The 19,931-nt window shown below is 41.2% G+C and overlaps 1 protein-coding gene across 1 annotated transcript; it reads right to left on the reverse strand.

Moving 5' to 3' along the window:
- Window positions 1–1,603: 1,603 nt before the first annotated feature.
- On the reverse strand, window positions 1,604–18,039 carry IYD (iodotyrosine deiodinase). Its single transcript, XM_010581900.1, has 5 exons — window positions 17,859–18,039; window positions 8,488–8,682; window positions 6,280–6,439; window positions 4,293–4,449; window positions 1,604–1,786 (listed from the first exon to the last, which is right to left on the reverse strand). Exons 1-5 carry the CDS (start codon window positions 18,037–18,039, stop codon window positions 1,604–1,606), a joined length of 876 nt encoding a protein of 291 aa, XP_010580202.1.
- Window positions 18,040–19,931: the final 1,892 nt, after the last annotated feature.

A 19,931-nucleotide genomic window follows, 5' to 3' on the forward strand; every position in this document is an offset into this window, starting at 1 on the left:
GCATCTGCACAGAAGAAAAACTTGCTAGAGTGACTTTAATATGTATTCCTGGTAACTGGGGACCTGCAGCCTGTCGGCCTTGGCTTGGTTCAGCTCATCCCTCTCTCCCTGACTAGCTTTTAGACCTTGCAAGCATGTAGACACAAGACTTCTATTTTATTTTACTGTAGTTATAAAAGCTCATTTCAGACTAGGTCTGCATGAGAAACTCTTCCTGCCATTGCTGTATGACTGAGCATGTGAAACGGGGCTAGTAAAACAGGTGAACAGAGAACCGTGCCTGCCAAATACCAGCAAAATGGTCTGCCAAAGAGGGAAATAGTTTTTCTCATTGGGCAACAGAGGCATTAACACTGCAAAAAGCTGTACCTCTGCAAAATATCATCCCCTCCACTTGCTTAGCTGACAACAGGTCATGTTAAATAGGACTGACTTCAGACAAGGTGCGATGAGTTAACCCCCAAGGAAGGCTGAAGCCAGTTTGGCTGAATTTGCCTGAAGTTACATGCAGCAGAGAGCAGGGTGGGCAAGTATTTCACAGAATATAGGCAGCTTCAGGGAAGGAAGTCTCTCTTTCACTGTTTTCATCTTGGACTGCTCACAAAGCTGGCAGAAACCGCAACCCCACGAGGGGGCTCTGCCAGCGCAGGTATCAGTAGCATCAACCCTTCCAGTGAGCAACTGCCACCAGTGCCTGTTCACATCTTACCTGTAGACAAGGCTTTTAGTAGGGACCATTACTTTTGTGGGAAGCGGCCTTAAAATAAACCTAAATATGCCTGATTTGGTGTGACATGAAAGCACCTCTCATGTGTCAGGGTCTTTAATTTTGGGGTGTTAAACTGCTATAGCTGTAGGTATAAACAGGATAACCAGAACAGTAGAAGTGGAAGCAGCAAATATTGGGGCACAACTGATAGCTGCCATATGATCTAACTGTGCCTGGAACATGTATAAATAAATGGTAACAAGGAAATTCCTTGGATGCTTTGTTTCTACTAGATCTCCCCCAGCCGAAGACACTTGTGCCACCAATAGTTTAAGAAAGCCTGATATAGAAAATGTTTTTGAGATCAATCAGGTAAGGAAAATGCTACTGTATATGAGAAAAATAGCTTCCTCCTATGCAGAACTGAACACAGTGAAGAGGAAGGGGCATTTAAATAGCACACACTGATCAAGATAACACAGCTGAGTTTGACCTCCTTATATCTTTTAATACAACCTCCATTAAATTTCTGAAGTGAAAATAACTGCGTAACAGTTATCACAAAAGTATAAGGAGAATATACATTCCAGTTCAAGGAAAGATTTGTCCCTACAATGCATAAGAAAAATCGAGTGATGAAGGTCATTTAAAGGCCATTGTACGCGTCGCCTGGAACAACTGCCTGGGCTCACTGGTAACAGCAGCCGTCAAATGCGCAGTGCTTGACTGCTGACTACTATTAGTAGATTACTAGCACTGAAAGAAATACAGGTGTAAACAGCCAGAGCAGCAGTGACGTAGGAGGATGATGCACAGAAACAGCAGTGACAACTTCAGCTGGCTGCTGCTTACTAGCTGGCAGCAGGGATGTACGCCTTCCTCCTGGCGCTGGGCTCACATGATCACCATGATGTCTTTCAGCGGCTTTCGGGTCAGCGCAGGCACTGTAGCCTCTTTCTTGGGATAGCCAACAGGGAGCAGCAAGAGCAGCTTCTCGTTTGCTGGGCGCTGGAGCAGCACCCGGAGTTGGGGGCCGCAGTTGAGGGGTGTGGAGGTCACTGTGTACAGACCCGCATTCTGCAGCAAGACAGACAGCAACAGAGTGAGACAGAAGTCGGTGCTCTGTGTTTCTATCTGTTATTCCCACCAGACCTGTACATATTCTCCTATTGACTAGCCCAGAAATGCTACTGTGTTAGACCCTGCTGCAGGCTTTAGAACATCTAATTTACTAACAGACTCAAGGGTACCATAAAAGATGCCTGCTTTGCCTACAGAGAAGTACAGCACTTCTCCACTGCAGCAACAGCACGTTCTGCCTGACATGTCTGTGTGCTGTACAGCAGGAGGCTGCCTGCGGTACTCGGTGTAATTGGGGACTCATGGCCACAGTGAAGCTGAGAGGCAGTTGTGGGGTTATCACTGGAATATCATCCCATGGGGTTCATCTGGCTTATACAGAGAAATGTTTGGGTTCTTGCCTCCATACAGCTGGCAGGAAGATGCCTTACAGCTTTGTGAACATTTGTTCCTTCTCAAGAGCTGTACCTCACGGGGACAGCGGGCACAGGCTCTGCCTCAGAAGTTGTCACAGGAGTCTGTTGCCATCTCTCACAGTGGCCAATGCTCTGGCTTACATCAGAACCCCAAAATAAGTCTATGTATCTCTCCTCCTCTCCTATGGAATCTCACAAAAAAGCTGAACAACTGACAAATAATAAAGAGCTGACATTATCCAAGATATGACCTCAGAGCTGAGGCACTTCCTGATAGTTGCACATGTGGATTTCAGTCTCTCCCTCCATGTAATGTAAATATTTTGGGAGGCTTTGAGGTATAAAAGTCAGCCAGCGAGAGGTGCTCAGGAAATGGGTCTCTCATGTTAAGTAATCTCTATGATCTTCTTAAGAGTAAAAGAGCTAACAGTGGTGGTGCTGAGTGTTATGACTCCATGTGTCCTGGTTTCAGCTGGGATGTAGTTAACTGTCTTCCTAGTAGCTGGTAGGGTGCTATGTTTTGAGTTCAGTATGTGAAGAATGTTGATAACACTGACGTTTTCAGTTGTTGCTCAGTAGTGTTTAGACTAGAGTCAAGGATTTTTCAGCTTCTCATGCCCAGCCAGGGCACCTGACCCAAACTGGCCAACAGTGTATTCCATAGCATGTGACGTCCCATCTAGTTTAGGAACTGGGAAGTGGGGGGCAGGGATTCACCGCTCGGGGACTGGCTGGGTGTCGGTCGGCGGGTGGTGAGCAACTGCACTGCGCATCATTTGTACATTCCAATCCTTTTATTACTACCGTTGTCATTTTATTAGTGTTATCATTATCATTATTAGTTTCTTCTTTTCTGTTCTATTAAATCGTTCTTATCTCAACCCACGAGTTTTACTTCTTTTCCCGATTTTCTCCCCCATCCCACCGGATGAGGGGGGAGTGAGTGAGCGGCTGCGTGGTGCTTAGTTGCTGGCTGGGGGTAAACCACGACACCACGGCACTGTGTCCTTTAATGTTGTCAATTAATTTATAGGAGCTGGGAAAGAGACAGCACTAAGGAGCCTAACAGTTGGTAGGCACCCTCCGAAATCCCACCTGATGGTGGGCTGGCTCAGGGGAAAGTGGAGCCTTGTCACTCCTACTGCTTCTGACTAAGGCACTAGTGACACAGGTCTGGATCTGCCCCATTCCCTGTGCATTCCCTTTGCTCTCTGCTCCATGGAGGGAAAATACAGAGCACTGTGCAGCTGCAGAGCAGCAACATCCCAGCAATGTGCTTCTGCACTGCTCACTTCTCAGATTTCCCATCCTGAAGATCCTCCGGAGAAGCAGCAATACAGGAAGGGAAGTGTCACTCAAAACAGAATGGAGGAGAAATTGCAGTTCCTGGTAGGAAATTGGCCTAATGTAAGAGGTGGCACCTTGCTGTTAGCCTGCTGACAGGCCAAGTTAACTATCAGACTACCTTCACTATTTAAACACTTGTGTGAGTACATCAGATACAAAAAGCAGAACCGAGCACTGAGAAACCACTGAGAAAATCCAACTGGCTGGTGTCAAACATGCTGAACTTTAGAAATCGTTTCACTGAGCCTTGGAAAGACTGATTGAAATAGTACAGCCTGTTCTGTGAAATATGTCCTTGATTTTTTTTTCCAGCACCGTGTACTAAAAATGATTTGGGGTTAGGCTGGTTTTTAGGGATTACTGAAAAGAAGGGGCCAGTGTGGCACTGCACAGCCATGCTTGGGGTAGCCTGCAGACCCTGTCAGCCCTGTTAGCATAAGGCAGAAGCCACAGGGGCTGAAGCCTGTCCCAGGACAAGAGTGACAAATCTGGAATTAAGCTGCATTACATTTTTCTTCTTGTTAACCAGCACTGAGGAGAGGAACCACCTTCTCAGATGTAGGCCTGTGCAGAATAACTTTAAAACTCAAAACTAAGACATATTTCCAGGAACTGGAGTAATCCAGAGGATTGATAATGTTAAAATCTAAATTGGGTTCCACCCTCATTTGGGCAGAATAGTCTTGGTATGTAATCCAAGACGATATATTGACTCCCATTATGTTGGTCTGTCACCATACCTGCAGTGCAGCAAGCAGGATACCACAGGCAATAGAAACACTGATTTCATTGTAGTAGTGGGTCTTCTTTTTCCCATTTGGAAGCCACCCATATACCTGCTTGAAAATGAGGATCAGATACGGAGCAGTGTCCAAGTACTCTTTGATCCAGTTTGTTCTGCAAAAGAATAATGTTTAAGATATTTATTTTGCAACTTTTTCACATTCCCGTAAGTCACATTTACTGTCTGCAAAGGGGCACTAAAGGTACGTGACAATTATAGCAGTAGACTAAATCTTAGAACTTTCACTGCAAAGGATTAGGTATTATCAGCTTAAATAGAAACATTTGGGGGGGGGAGGTTGAATAGAGTTCTCAATTTTAACCGAATTGGCTGAGGAGTTGATGCGCTCACTCTGAAGAGTGGAATTGCATAAAAATAGGAGGTAGTTCTTGACCTCTTATCTGTGAACTGGCCTCATAAGCATTTGCCCTTGTGGTTGTTTAATTCCTGGAATTTTGCAGACTTGCAGATCCACCTGTTACCAGCAGTGCCAGCTTTTTTGTAATTGCAGGGAAAACTGCTGGCAGAAAAGTTGAAAACTTCTTGGCCTAAGGTGTAAACCTAAACATATTTTCACGGAAAAAAAAAGTTATTCTGTTTCTGGGTATTTCAGCCTTGTTAGAATTCATTTAGTTGCCTTTTTTTTAATGACAATATATACAATTATGATACAGGATTTAGATAAGAAAATGTGTGCTTTCTCCTGTTCTCACTCAAGATATAAAAAATACAATCTTTTAGTTGTTTACATAGCACATAAATTTACATAGCACATAAGCACCTGAAAAATAATAACATTATGAAACAAGTAGAGCAAATCAACACTATAAGGCTTTGCGCATATGCTTCATTTGACAAGCCAAGACTCAGTAGACATCTTCCCCTTGTGTGAAGTTAAGCAAGTCAGTCAGACTTTGGAGGGCATTTGGAACAATTAAATCTTGCATAATTCAGCACTCGCATAGGGACAAGCCTTGGGGTTACCTCAGTCAGCAGCAAAGCTCCCAATGACTTTGGGAACTTCATTGTTTGGCAAACAACAGGAAAAAACTTGGACAAGAGTTATGGCAACAGAGATCACATGAAAAAAAAATAACAAAGGAGCCAATTTAAGGATGGAGTGTTTATGAACCAGCCACCAAGGTACAATTCTACACATATTTTCAAGTTTTTCTTTCCAAACATGAATGTTAGAAATATATTAAAAGCAAGAGGGAGGAAGAAATGGAAAAGGATACTGGAAGAATTGAAGACAAGCTTATTTTATCACTTCAGTTTTCTAAACTGTGGTGCTTTCAGTAAGATTCCCGTCATCTTGAGAATCAAGACAAAGCCATGCAACAGAAAAGAGTGTGCTGAACATCTGAGTCACTTATTTCATCTTTCTTCTGGTATGATTAAAGCATGCAGGCATAGTGAATTTTTCTTTTGTGTGTATCAGTCAGGTGCTGCATCTCACCTGGCCCTTAGAACAAGGCAGCCAGAATTAACATATAGATAGTAAATATTTTTTTTTCAGCTCCTGCTGGGTAGGAACTCCACTTTCCTCAAACAGGAGTCTTTTCTTCCCACCTGTAAATTAGCAAAAGGACCACATTATAGCGACCCTGGCAACTCTCTGGCTGGGGCAGTCTCTGACTCCACCTTCTTTCTTTTTCTGTGATCAGGACATGGGAAATATTTACAGCTGCCCTCCTGAGGAGCACCAGAAAACTGCAGAGAGTTTAAGGAGCACAGACTTGAAAAAACATTTTTAAAACAGTTTTAAAAATTGAGCTGAATATTTTCAGGTTTTGGTTTTGTGCTTTTTTTCTTCTGAAAATAAGTCAAAAAAATGAAAAAAAGAAAAAAAAAAGCAGCATGACTAAAACTTCCCAATATAGTCTTTCCTAGATTAAAACACGGCTCCCTTCAAACCCCTTAGCCAAGTGTCTTTTTCGTACCTCAATCTTTTCAGGTCATTAACCCATCTGTCTCCCATCCTTTTTTTGTAGTTGATTTCTTCTTCTTCTTCTACAATCTCACGAATCTTATGTTTTAAATATGGATCTTGCACTACCACAAAGGTCCAGGGCTCAGTGTGCGCTCCACTGGGTGAAGTACCTTCATACAAAAACAGGGAAAGATGAAAATGCAGGAAGGAGGGTGTGCAGTGAGAGGTATCAGCTCTTCCTTGTGGGCTTTCAGGCTGACCAACAGAGCAATGGGAAAGTAGGTGGATTAGATGGGAAGAAAAGGACTAAGATAAGTTCTGGCACACACTCCTATTCATTTCTTTCTCGAAAAATGTGAAGTCCCATTCAATGACAGAGGTTAGTCCTTTCACAGAGCCACCTTACAGGAAACCAAAGTTAGGGATTTGTAAAAATTCCTTTGTGGTTCTTATGATGAGGCAGTATTATGACTCAATATATGTATGCAGTAATGTTATTACAAAACATTATACTGAAAACAACACACCATGTGAATAGGTACCCAACTCTGAGGCATGATTTTAGCTGAAGGGCAAAGCTAATGGCTTTCAGGGAACCAAGACTAAACGACCACCCGCAGGAAACTGTCGCTGACTGACAAAGATGAGGAGCTGCACAATGCAGACATCTGCCACATAGCACACAGGTTTGAGTTTGTTGTCCCAAAGACAGCTGGTGTATGTAGGTGTGCACATATTAAATCTGCATTTGCTCATTCAGCCCTGATCATTACACACCAACACCATTGGAGAATATTTTAACTGCCTACAGGATGAAAGCCAGAAGCTGAAGAATATAGTTATCTATGCAGGTTCACAGATAAATAGGTTAAGAGGACTGTTTAGATCTCTCCAGCCCCTCATACATATTTTAAAAATATTTGAAGGTCTTGAACACATACAATATTTGCTGACCTAAGCACTGATTTCAGTTTGACAAACACTGAATAAGCAGCTTGAACTACCTTTTATATTAAATTCTGTTTATATTGTGAACCTTGCCTCTCCTCAGGTTTGGGTAAGAACTGATGACATTTATGCTTTGCTTTGTTTTCTTTTTCTCTACACAGCCCAATGCTTTGAGGGTTACTAAGTACTTCATCTGCACTCCAGGCTTGTTCGCTTTGCTGCATTTGCCAAAACATGCTCAGTGTTTTAATGACTCCCAGCTAATTAGAGGAAGATGCAGACTTGTTACAGTGCAGTAACAAAGCTGCTTACAGTTTTTAAAGGGACAATAATGCAGCTTAAATGCTAAGAATCTCTATATTATTAATCCTGCTAGAGGCTACTGAACTTTTCTCTAAGGCAGCTTGTGAATATTTTCTATACTAGCAGCGGCTAGTTCATAGAATAAGAGAAATAATGAGGATCAAAGACACTCCTGGCTGAACTCAATGCTACTAAGCAGAGATGAGATTAGGCCAGGACATGACAGTAATGTTTTGCAACACATAAATTCTCAAAAAAAAAAAAAAAAAAGAAAATTAATTTCTGACATTCAGTCAAATAATCTTGATCAGGGTCCTTAGCATAACACTCCAGTCATATGCAATAGGGGCCTGGCACTGATGTTGAAAGGACTGGAAAAGTTTTTTTGTTCTAGACTGAAACTTTTTTCCCCATAATAAAACTCAACTATTTATGTCAACCAAAATATTTTGCGTGGCTGAGACAATTTCATCAATTTGTTTGGGGGAAAAAAAAGCAACAAACAAAATGTACACATGATTAATATCATAATACATGTTATTTTAAAGCATGTGAAGTACACATAGTTTGACATTTTTGAGAGAAAACACTTCAGTATTTCTATTTGAAAGATGTCTCACTAAACTGGACATCGGTTTTGTTTTAAAGAACATCTTTTAAGGCTTGAAAATGAAATGGCTTGTTTCATGCTGTTGAAATGCTCTTTCTCCCTTTTGGGTGCACTGCAAATACAAAGGAATTGGGAATGCTCCAAGCCAGTCCCCAACACATAGTTGTTCAAGCTGCGTAATTTCAACAATCAATGGGTGCTCATTCATTACAGCTACAGGTGAATCAAGGAAACCATAAGGCAAATGCCAATTCTCTTGGCTTTTCCACATCACTTTTACACAGTTGAACAGCAATGCTGATTCCCCCCCCCCCTTTTTTTTTTCCTCCCCAAACCTTGAACCACTCAGTACCATACCTGCTGTTCTGATGACATTATCGATAACCTCCCTGGGGACCGGCTCATCACTGAGAAACCTGACAGACCGCCTCTTATTAAGAAGCTCATAAAACATCTGTGACCTTTTAATCATTTCACCCTCAGAGTAGCGCTCTGCGAAGAAAGGGACATGGGCAATATTTTCATCAGGACCTTGCCACTCTTCATCAACGTCTGCAAGAAAATAAAAGTGGCTAAGGATTTTTTTGCTGGAGAACACTGTTTATATCTTTGGCGTTCACCACTTTAATGCACTTTGGCCTGCATTGGCATACATCGCACTTCTACACCACTGGAAAGGCAAAGTCTGAGGGTCCAGTTGACACAACTCATTGATCCCTAGCTCCAGCTACTGAATAAACACCTTGTTTAAATACCAAGAGGCAGGAGGGTCCTCCCGGCTGTAGCAAGTGTGATCTACAAAGAAGTCATGGCCTTCTCCACTTCAGTCTGCAAGCCTGCCTGTACAGATGGGTTATAAACTGAAACAGTGGTGAAAAGGTGGCCAACCTTTTAGCTCGCTTTTCTCAGTAAGCAAGTGTGAACATGTGTGTTCCTTCCTGAGCAGCCTAATAAGAAAAAAATCAATTAAATTACTGAAGTTAAGGAGAGGGCTTAACTACCAATATGTGTAGAATCTCTTCTGACAAGCTGAATGTCAGCTTCTTCCATATTCATAGCATGTTTCATAGCAGAAGCATTACGAGTCTAGGCTCTGCACAGATGTGACTTCGTGGTTAAGTTCTTTGGTTTCATGATACTTTCAGCATAAGAGGAAATGGATGACAGGCATCTATACTTAGGATAACAACATATCAAATGTAGCATATTGTGTTTCTTGTCTTTAATTTAAGAACTCAAAATGGTTCCTCATTTCACTGAAATGTGTCTCTTTGGTTTTTTTTAATACCACAAAATGCATCTTCTGTTGTCTCTGAGATCTCCTCTTTCTCCCCTGCATTCCTAGAATCAGCAGGGACAGCATTTTTTGCAACTATAATGTGGAAGTTAAAGCCATTTAAATTTTGCATTTTGACTAGTCAATAGTATTGAGCAATCTGCTACAGAGGGCTGAGTCAGGAACAAATATTCCAGTGCTTTTTCAGTTGCCATTAGGCTGTTATTCTGGAATCATAGCAATCTCCAGTAAAAATTCAAACAGCAATTATTTCTGTGTTTTAGTAGTATGCAGTTGCCTTAGAGACCAGGCTGATTTTTTTGTTCATTTTATAAACAGCAGTGAAATATTCACAAGTGCAGCTCAGCATGTGCAAGAGGCTGCAATATATAGTTTCATATGTTGATTCTAAACAGAATGATTCTGGTCCCCAAACAACATACATTTCATTTTGCATACAAAGAAGTCACCCAGAAAATTTGTTTTGTTTAGAATTTCATGCCTATATTAAGCACTCTCAGTCACAGTCTGCAAGGACCTGGCTCCAGGGTAATGGGAAGCAGTGACCCATTGTAAAAATTATTTTTGTGGCCATCTTTCACACTCAAACTGAAAAAGGAAGAGGATGCCTCTTCCTAGCATTCCCTTTGTGGTTTACACTTAGTAAAGTACATTATTTACTATTCAATAGCAATCGGCTGAGTAGGACTTGCCCTTTTGCTAGGATTCTGGTGACGACCTCTTTCAGAAACTTTCACAGCCCCTTTTTTGCTGTTCCTCCTCCACACTCAGTGAAGGGAATACTACAGGGTTAAAAGGCTATGTTTACACTAGCAAGTAGTGTGGTGCAAGAGGATGTTGAGAGGAAGAGCTTCTGCTGGGGACCCAGTGTTCAACATCCTACATATTTTAGAGTGGTAGGGTAGCTGGGGAGGAGAGGCAGGGAGATGGTTAGAGCTCTGCATCCTTCCCACCTCTTCCACACCGTGCATGGTACCATAGGATGCCATTTTCAAGGACCACTATGTTAAGCTGGTAAAAGCCAATATGCAAAACTTTCCACAGACAGAAGTTGAGACAGTGATGCCTGGCAGCCAAAGGATTTGAGAGAAAAAGTGATGACCCAAAAATCTATAAAACCCTAAGGGAAAAAAAAAGGACTTGGGACATGGCAGCTCATCAACCCTTTCCAACTCGACTGAGGACTGTCTGGCCAGTAGAGAAATTCAGAAGGTGTCCATTGATATCGACAGGACAGAAAATCATGCAAGCTTTGGGCACATAACTTCTCCTGCAAGCTCCTCTCAAAGGCCTTACAGGCCTGGAAGCTGGATGGCCTCCTGCAACTGTCTTGATTGGTCCAATAAAATTAATTGTCCCTCTCCAAATCCATCTTCTGTATAGCCGTACTGAAACTACAAGAAAGTTATTCATTGCTGAACTGAGATTTAGTAGTTACGCAGAATGATGCACAACTTAATTTTATCCATAGACACTCTTGTAAGAGGAGTTTCTAAATGGCAGAAATATTTTCCTTATGATAACAAAAAACTTCCTGAAATCAGCTGAGGTTATCCATTGTCTATCAGAAGGCAGAATCTGACCAGAAAACTATACTGAGAGTAGGTATTGGATTAGAGTCTTGGTGAAAATTTCAGGTCAGACTATACTATTTGTGCTTATATTAATGTGCTGTAGCAATCATCCCTATCCATTTCACAAGTTTACAACGTTGAGTGTCCTGGGAAATAGAAATAGACTATTTCTGGCCTAGAAACAGTCAAATAAAACTAACTCCAGGAACCAAGAGTTCTTATGTGCTCTCACTATTTACTTTCTTATGATGAGATTTTTATCAAAGTTCAGAAAGTAGGAAATGGCATACGTTCAATGCACCATACCTCTTATTCAGCCACTGATGGAGGAGACTTGATGATCTAATCTTGGCTCCTAAGCAAATCCAAGTCCTGCTTGGTCACCTCTTTTTCTAGTATTATTGCAAAACTATCAACAATCATTTTGAGTTAGCGATCCTGAGATACTGAGGGAAGTCTATAAAATACTGACAATCTTTACAAAGGAGGTTTCTCAAATGGCAGCAAAGGCTGGAGGAAATTTGTGTAATCTCTGTACCTGGTTTTGAAACACAAGGAGAGGGAAGTCAGGTAGGTGATAAATCATCAATATATACATGAATGTTGAAGGACAGAAGGATGAAGAGCAAGATTGAATTACTTTTATGGATGAGGGCAGTAGTCAGAGAACTGACTCAGATGATGTACTTAATCCAAAGAGGATGTTACTTGTGGCCAGTTGAGTACAGAGGCCTAGACAGCAAACTGGACAAGCTATCCGTGCCTGTGCAGGACATGAAACAAAACATGGCAGGGAAGGAAGAATGAAGACACTATAATAACAGCAGTGCCTGCTTTGACTTGTGCAGGAAGCATTCAATAAAAAAATAGGTAATAACTGATGTCATGGTGGACTGTAAAGAAATAAAAAAGTAGCATGGCTAAAAAAGGGTTGGTTTTTGAGATTCACTATCTTCTGGGATAGTGTGAAGCCTACAAAGGCCCCCAAGGTCACATCTACATCAGGACACATCTTTAAGAGAGTCATATTGCCTCAACCACACCGTTGTTATGAAGTACCCAGTGGAAGCATAGCTTTCCAGGTATAGACCAAACAGGAAATATTATGATAATACTAAAAACCAGGCTTCCCAGCTGACGCATCCCATACCTTAACCAAATAGCCCGTTCTTCTCTTGGTGCAGTGACTCTCTTAGCTTTGGTTTCAGTGAAAAGGGAGGACATTAGAAAAAAAAAATATTATCAGTTCATTCAATTTAATTGACTAAATGAAAGGGTAAGAAAAAAATAGGTCTAATACTGTGGTTCTCGATTTTTAAGAGAAAAAAACTTGGGGAAAATAAGGGATTAAGAAAAATTAAGTTGGAGAACTCTGAAGAATTCAGGGATCAGGAAGCAGAGAGATTTGGCATTTCTTTAAATCAGAGGTATAAAAATCATTTTAGATGTAATTGGTTGAATAAACATCTCAATTAAATGATCTATAGGCAACTAGGAATGGAAGAAAAAGATTAGTTAGCACAGAAACCTAGACCTTGTAAGACAGGAAGTATAAAACTTGCAGTATTATGTAAGGTCAAGCCAAGTTAAATTTTGAGAGATGTGTTTGCTTGTTGTGCGGGTTGGTTTTTTTCCCATGTAAGTAGAAGAGAAGAAGTGAAGATGCTGCGTGGTCAAGATGTTTCAACTTAATAATAACATAGTGAAAAAAGAAATGTCCTTTCAAAGGTTTTGGACATGGGACAAAGGTGAGGTGACTAGTGAGAATGGAAGTATGAGAATCACTACATCTAAGCTTAAGTTTTGTAAGCAAAACTTTAAAACCTTGATACACTCAAAATGGGAATACTTGCTAAGGCAGGGGAAGAACCCAGAAGTGAGACAACTGACACACAAACCCAAAACTCTCCTGGCAATTTTTTTTTTATAAATAAATTCATCTATTATTTATTCTTTTCCACCATGTGTCTACCATTCATTCTTAGCAGTTAACATTATCCATATGTTAAGCTAAAATCATTATCAGCACCATCTGTTTAGTGCATGCTCTCTATATCTTTAATTGCTGTGTTTAGACATATTCCTACTTGTACGGTCACATTATACAATACTACAAATGTCTTGTTTACATCTCTGTGTATTCCATCATTTGATGGACAACAGACATCCTGCTAGTCAGTCTATTATCTTGTTAGCCACATTCTCGAGATTGCCATCAATTCTGTTGTACATTTACAATAGTCAGCAGGCTTCCTGCTCTTTAAGCAAATCTGAAATGGTTTTGGCTCAGACATCCCAAGTGAAATCTCATTTTAGAAGTACTATTTCTCTGACTCTATCAGAAATTCCTCTCCGGATACATTTAGGATTATGTTTGTGTTCTTCCCAGCAGTTCATAGGGGAGGTTATAATCAGCCTACAAATCATGTAATAAATTTTGCCTCAGTTTGTAGCAAAAATTCTTACCATGAGTTCCTAACAACATAAACTCACACTAAGAACAACGACTTGTCATTTCATTTCTGTTGGCCACTTATTTTACCGACACTGACACTTCCCTGTGTCCTTGGCTCCCAGGTGTATGTCATTAAGAAATTTCACTTGTACACTCCTTGGTTTTACGCAAAGACCACTAGATAATATTAACAATTGGTCCTGAAACCGATCCTTGAGAAACCTTACTTGTAACCTCAGTCTAGACCAATGTGTTTGCTTTCCAAACCAACTCTTTCAGTTTCTTCTCTAAGGAATTGCTTCCTAAGCATAGAATTCCTCTCCAATCCTCTTTTCCAGTGTAAAGGCACAATACATAGGAGAACAATTTAATGTATATAAAGAAAGCTTTCACATCTTTGGACTTAAAATGCTGGGCAACTGACCTTCTCTTTTTTTGCTTGATTAATAGCAGACTGCTACATAATCTGCCACTACAGGAATCCCAGTAGTGAATCCAATCCTGAACTGTGTGGCTAACAGGGAACTAAAAGAGATGGAGTGCCTTACTAGTGGGTTATAAATAAATAGTGGTTAGCAGGCTGATCCTGGAAACCTCAAGAGCTGGTCAGGGATCTTAAGCAAAAGAAGTATCAAGTGGGAGAGGCAGACCCTGGAAGAAAGAAGCCAGCATCAAAATACTGTGAAAATTACCTCAAACTGGAATATAGTTGCAGAAGGTTTCTTAAGATCTTCAGAGGAATGGAGTGGCTGTTTTATAAAGAGAAGATTTGCTGGTTTACCTAGTAAAAGGAAAGCTGAGAGGTAATCTGATTGCTGCCTGTAAACCACAGGAGGGTATACACAAGGGCTGGAGAAGCATCCTTTAAACTAACAAGAAGATGGAACAGGAAAAATGGGTATAGTATTAAGTAAGTTTGGGTGGGCAGGCAGGAAGAGGAGGATTTTAACCCATAGCACAAAGTTCTGGAATAGCTTTCCAGCAAGGTTAAAGAAGCGGGGACAAAAAAGGCCAGTTTTCATGTTCATTCAGCTGATGACAAAGGCTGGAGGTGTCTGCAGCAGTGGGGAGATAAACACAATGATGCATCATGTCCGTCTAAGTCCTGTGCTCCTAAATGACACAAAGCATGAACTGTCATTGAATTGGAAAATTAAACTGCTACTGCCTGATTCATGTCAGTAATAATATTAAAAGATATGGGAAGCCTTTGAACTTGGGGAGTGGAGAAATATTTCTAAGTCAGAGAGGTCTGTTATAAGAAGTATCACAAGCAACGAGCAGTGCATTTTCAGAAGAGATGGAACATTTGGGCCTTAAGTAGAGTACATCACCAAAGTCCCCACGATTAATATGTAGTAATAAAATGCCTTGGCTATTGATCTCTGCAACTGATCCCCAGGGTAACAAGGATACAAATAAAATTCAACCTCATCCTCCACACCACTGTAAACTGGGTCTGTACTTACCATATCCATCAACTGTATTGATGTGAACGTATGACCAAGAAAGTGACCAATATACAATAAGCTCCCTGGGCTAAAGACTGAATTTGTCTTTGCAATAGTCCACATCTAATACTGTAAACCTGAAGCAGTGGGAGACGAGGTATCACCACTTTTATGATGAGATGCCCACCACTAGAAGAGACCCCTTGTGACTCATCGTTCAAGACAAGGCCAAAGAAAGATCTTTTTCATCTGTATCTAATCACACGTGACCTAATGCAAGACACGGCCAGATAAACACACATACAGACCATTCTTGCCAATCCACAGCACAACAGTCTCTCATTCTGGATCTCATAAATGAAGGAAAAAGTTACAGGACAGATGGGAATGCAAACAAATCTGAAGTACTGCCAGTTAAGGCATTAAACAAATGGACTGAGTGAATGCTTTCCACTTAACCAAAGAACTGGGTTTCTGGCTGCTCTGAGAAACATCCTTCTCTTCAGCTACCGAAAGCATAACACAGACAAGCTTGGGAGCACTTGGCCCTCCCCCTTCTACCCTTCACTGCTAATAAGTGACCCTACTGAGCCTGCCCAAGCAGTTCAGCTAATTACTCTGAAGGCTTTGCTGCTCCAAGGTATGTCCCGCTCAGGGGAAACATCCCTGCTGGTGCCACTTCAGGGAATGTTCACGGGGCTGATGTCACCCAAGTTCAGCGCTTTTCTTCCAGACCACTTCACTCTCTTGGCAAAGCACCGTCCCTTTGGTCACAGATGCGTATCCAAAGACTTGGTCTTCAGCTGCCCCTTCCTGTCAGGGGGCTGTTCAAAATTCAGCTTGTTCACCTATGGCAGCCTTAGACTCTAGCTTTAAACAAAGCCTTAAAAATGTTTCATCTCACCTCGATCAAATTCTTTTCAGAGGAACTTTATCTTTAAACACAAGCCAGCTTGAGCCATTTAAGTAGAAATAAGCTTTTCTGATAAAGTAAGATACACTAGTAAAGTAGCAGAATTTACACAGCAGGTAAAGTATTCTTTACTATTAAGAAAATCTCTGTCTACATCCATGTTTCCATTTCAGCGTCTAGTGCAGTCAGTGAAAATTTTAACACTGAAAACAGGGTGAATATGTGAATATGTCCAGCATTAGCAGAGTAGCAGATCCTTACCAAGGTGGCCATATTATCATCTCACTTAGGCTGGGCTTTCCCCTGCTGAAGAAAAACTTCTCTAAGCATGATGCAATTATTTTAATTTTTCTAGAGATAAAAGACATGCCTGTTTTGCAAAGATGTTGCTTCAAATCACACACTATTAAGGGAAAGATGATTATTTGTTGTTAAAAGCAACATAGCAAGAAAACTTAATTTGATGTCAGATGACATGGTACATTGAGAGAGGTTTTATTTAAAAATAAATAAATCTCCTTTTAGCAACAGCACAAACGTGTCTATATAGCTGTCAAATTTTTGTAAGAAATTTTAAACTAATACAATTTTGAATTTAGCACCTGAATAAAAGGGAAAACAACTAACACATAAAAGAATAACATTTTATATAGGCAGCTGTGGCAGTGAGGCTCCTTGTTAAGAGCCAATAGGTTTGTTTATTTAGAGGAACTAAATTTTTAAACTGATAGAAACAACTGTGATCAAAGATGTCACTGATAATTCATAGATTATAACTTGAACTACCCACAGGAGTTTTAATCTGCAGCAATTTAACTGAACTAGTAAGCCACTAATGACAAAGTAAATAGGGAATAATTTTATACAGAATCTATTTTGCATTGAACAAAGGAGGATACAACATATAAACTAATTTTTAAAGAAATTTTGTGTATTTGGGTAATAGTCAACATGGTTCAAAATGTTCCAAGTATCAACTATTTCTGGAAACTGATACACAACACTAACTCAAAGTACACTGAACACTGCAAAGTAAAGAGAAATAATGGTTCTTAGAAATAGGTATATGTACAGAAAAACAATACAAGTTTCAAGATTCCTAGAAGCAGACTCAGGGAATGTGTCATTATGGGACAAAAAAGAACACACAAAAAGCCTTTGAAACCAGCTTGAGAAAAAAAAAAAAAAAAGCTCTATTAGCTGCACATTTAAAAACTTCATAGGGACAGAAATGTGTAGGTTTTTATTTTATGAGGAAATAAAGGGAGCTTATGGAGGATAATCAGGAAACAAAATGAAGGAAGGACATATTATGTACTCAGACTTTTGTCCAAGCTGTGCATCACTACTGTAGATGTAGTAGAAATCGCTACTAAAAAAAAAAAGAGGCATTTTATACAGGTTCAAATATGCAGTTGTGTGAACAGATTAATACCGTCACCACATTTTGTTCTTACTTGATCAACATAGCTCCCAAATGATCCCAGTGCTACTCCAGCTCAAGCTCTCATGGACATTCTCAGAAGTCACAAATGGAGAACTTTTGTAATAACTGTAATAAACCCATTTCCAACTTTTCTGGGGGTACTGAGACCAAATATGCAGCACTAGATGGTAAAGTGGGATGAGATGTCTACAAAATCAGCTTGCAGATAGAAACTCTTTGCTCAGGTCTTCCGTTTTCTCACACTAATGAGGCCTGGGAAGAGGCTGGGGGGACTTCAGCAGTATCTCCTTTCTTTCCCTACATTGCCAACAGAGTCCCTCCTAGGTCTGAGGTCTGCTGTGCAGAGGGACAGACAGGAGTCTTTGAAAATGCGTTTTCTTTTTGCACTCTGACCTGTGGGATCTGGGGAAAATAGAGATTTACACCAAGAATGACATGACATGAGGACGGCCTCCTTCCAGGGCACAGCAGCAGTGTAGCACTATGCATTGCTATCACTGTGGAGAACTCCAGAAGATCGCATCTCCTTTATTCATGTCAGCAGATAAAATTCAAACAACAAAGGTGCTCAGAGGATAAGATTTTTCTTACCTTCTTCCTCTAAGTGGTGGTCAGTGCCATCTTTTAAATCTTCATCAACCCACGGACGAGATAGAGACTTGCTTTTAGTCTCATGTTTTTCCTTCTTTCCATTAGTCTTCTTCAGTATTACCCCAATCAAAACACATATAATAGCTATAAAGACTGGGGTTACGGAAGAAAAGAGTGCCATGACTATGGAAATGTGAAGCCTTCCTTCTAAGTTCAGTAGTTTCTCCCGAAAAGGAGAGGAGAGGATGAAAAGGGAAGAGCAGAACGGCAGTAAGCAGAAAGGGGTGGACCCAAGGTTCAGTCCTCAACCCTATCCCAGTTCTACTTTTCAGCCACCGCCCCCACAATCTCATCTGTGATGCTGTTAAGCAGACCCAAGTTTATATATTTTCTGGAAGAAACTACTTACAAACAGCAAGTAGAGGCACTGAGCATATACGAACGCATAAATGCTGTCCAGTGCGAAATTTAAAAAACCGAAAAGATCTTCCAAAACCCCAGACTAAGGCAAAACACTCTCCCCACCTCCTCCTTATTTTTGTTGTTATGGTGATCTCTGTAATCTTGCTTGTAACAATTATTATGAGAAAGAGCGAAGTGGGAATGTGACTTATAAAAACTGATGGCATCCCTTCAATGTTTAACTCATAAAATTAGTCATATTGCATGTATCCCAGGAAATCAGAATATCACCAATTGAATATCAGCTTGCAGCAGCACCCTTGGCTATGTAAACAGGTCAATAAAACAGATAAGTAGCAGCATTACCTCCATATGAAGCATGAATGAGATGATTCACAGAACCCTGTATTCATCCTGGATGTTCTGGGGGAAGAAAAAAGAATAATTTAGGGAATCAATGTAAGAAATATTTGAGGGCTGAATATCTATGCTGCAGTAAATTTTAAAACTGTGATTCAGGTATCTTATCAAAGGAAAGATTAAAAAGTGATAGGATCCTGGTCTAATCTAAGACTAGTCAATGTCTAAATGCTTAACCAATTTTTTACTTCAGCCAACTGCTTAGGAACTGAATCAGCACAGCAGCACTGAAAAAATGTCTTTATCTGGGACTGTTGGGACATACAGGATAATGAAATGCCAGATGGCAGTGGGTGCTGAGGGGCGTGCTGGAGAGCAGGATACGGGGGTACTGACTGTGTGCAGTCACCAGCACCCATCAGCCCTTTTTAGCACCAGCTAAGCACCAGCCCTGCCAAACCTTATCTCATACTGCACAGGGCCAGCTCTGAAGTCTCTGTATCCATGGCAAGTTAATCTGCATTTTGGATAAGGCCACCCAAGATAAGTGGGAGCAGTCGTGGCTGTAACCATTCCAGGAGATGGTGTCTCCCAGGGCCCTGGCATGTCACGCACTGCAGCTGGCACATACTGGGGGGCATTGCAGGTCCTGCCTAGGGCACCCACTGTTTCCTTAATGTGGAAACCAGGGCACGCAGGGAAGAGAGAAGTAGTTGGCGTATGCGGAGGTTTCATCCTGACAAGTTCTCTGTCCATACCCTAGCCACTCGCGTCTCTCACCCCACTGGTTTTGCAGCGCTGGGCGCACCCTTACTGGTCCCATCTGACACTGCCACTCCAAAGGCTCCCTACCTTCCCATGCTTCAGTGAACACTGCCGGCTGCCTTGAGGAAGGGGCTGTGTGTCAGGAAGCACAGATTAACGACCAGGTTGGACAGGAAGAGGAATATGTGACCACGCACTAGGATAGCCTGGCTAACGATCCAGTCAGGTATCCACTTTTAATACAAGCTCCTTGTGTTAAAAGGTTAAGGCTAAGCAAATTGCTCAGCTGTGCCCAGATTGTCTAGATATGCTTAGAGGCAAAATGGAACTGCCTCACTACTTGTACCCAGGCTGGGCTTTCTCAGCTGCCCAGCTCAAATACAGAATAAATACTTCACTGCTGTTGCAGCACATCCTACTCCAACACACAGTCCCCGGGTCCCCACAGGTCCTGGTTCTTCCAGGCAATGTATGGGATCTGTGTAAGAAGGGTACCCTCAGAACCAGCCAAGTGCCTGCATAAACCCATGAGAGGTGAAATAAAGA

Source organism: Haliaeetus leucocephalus, unplaced genomic scaffold (assembly GCF_000737465.1).
Source record: "Haliaeetus leucocephalus isolate CR32 unplaced genomic scaffold, Haliaeetus_leucocephalus-4.0 Scaffold819, whole genome shotgun sequence".
Taxonomy (NCBI): Eukaryota; Metazoa; Chordata; class Aves; order Accipitriformes; family Accipitridae; genus Haliaeetus; species Haliaeetus leucocephalus.

What these genes read in the sequence shown, in the direction of transcription:
- IYD (XM_010581900.1), bottom strand. Translation starts at nt 18,039, where the DNA reads ATGGCACTCTTTTCTTCCGTAACCCCAGTCTTTATAGCTATTATATGT. An exon ending in TAATGTCATCAGAACAGCAG is followed by an intron (nt 6,440 to 8,487) that starts GTATGGTACTGA and finishes TTTTGTATGAAG; the next exon opens with GTACTTCACCCAGTGGAGCG. An exon ending in TCCTGCTTGCTGCACTGCAG is followed by an intron (nt 1,787 to 4,292) that starts GTATGGTGACAG and finishes GTCTTGCTGCAG; the next exon opens with AATGCGGGTCTGTACACAGT.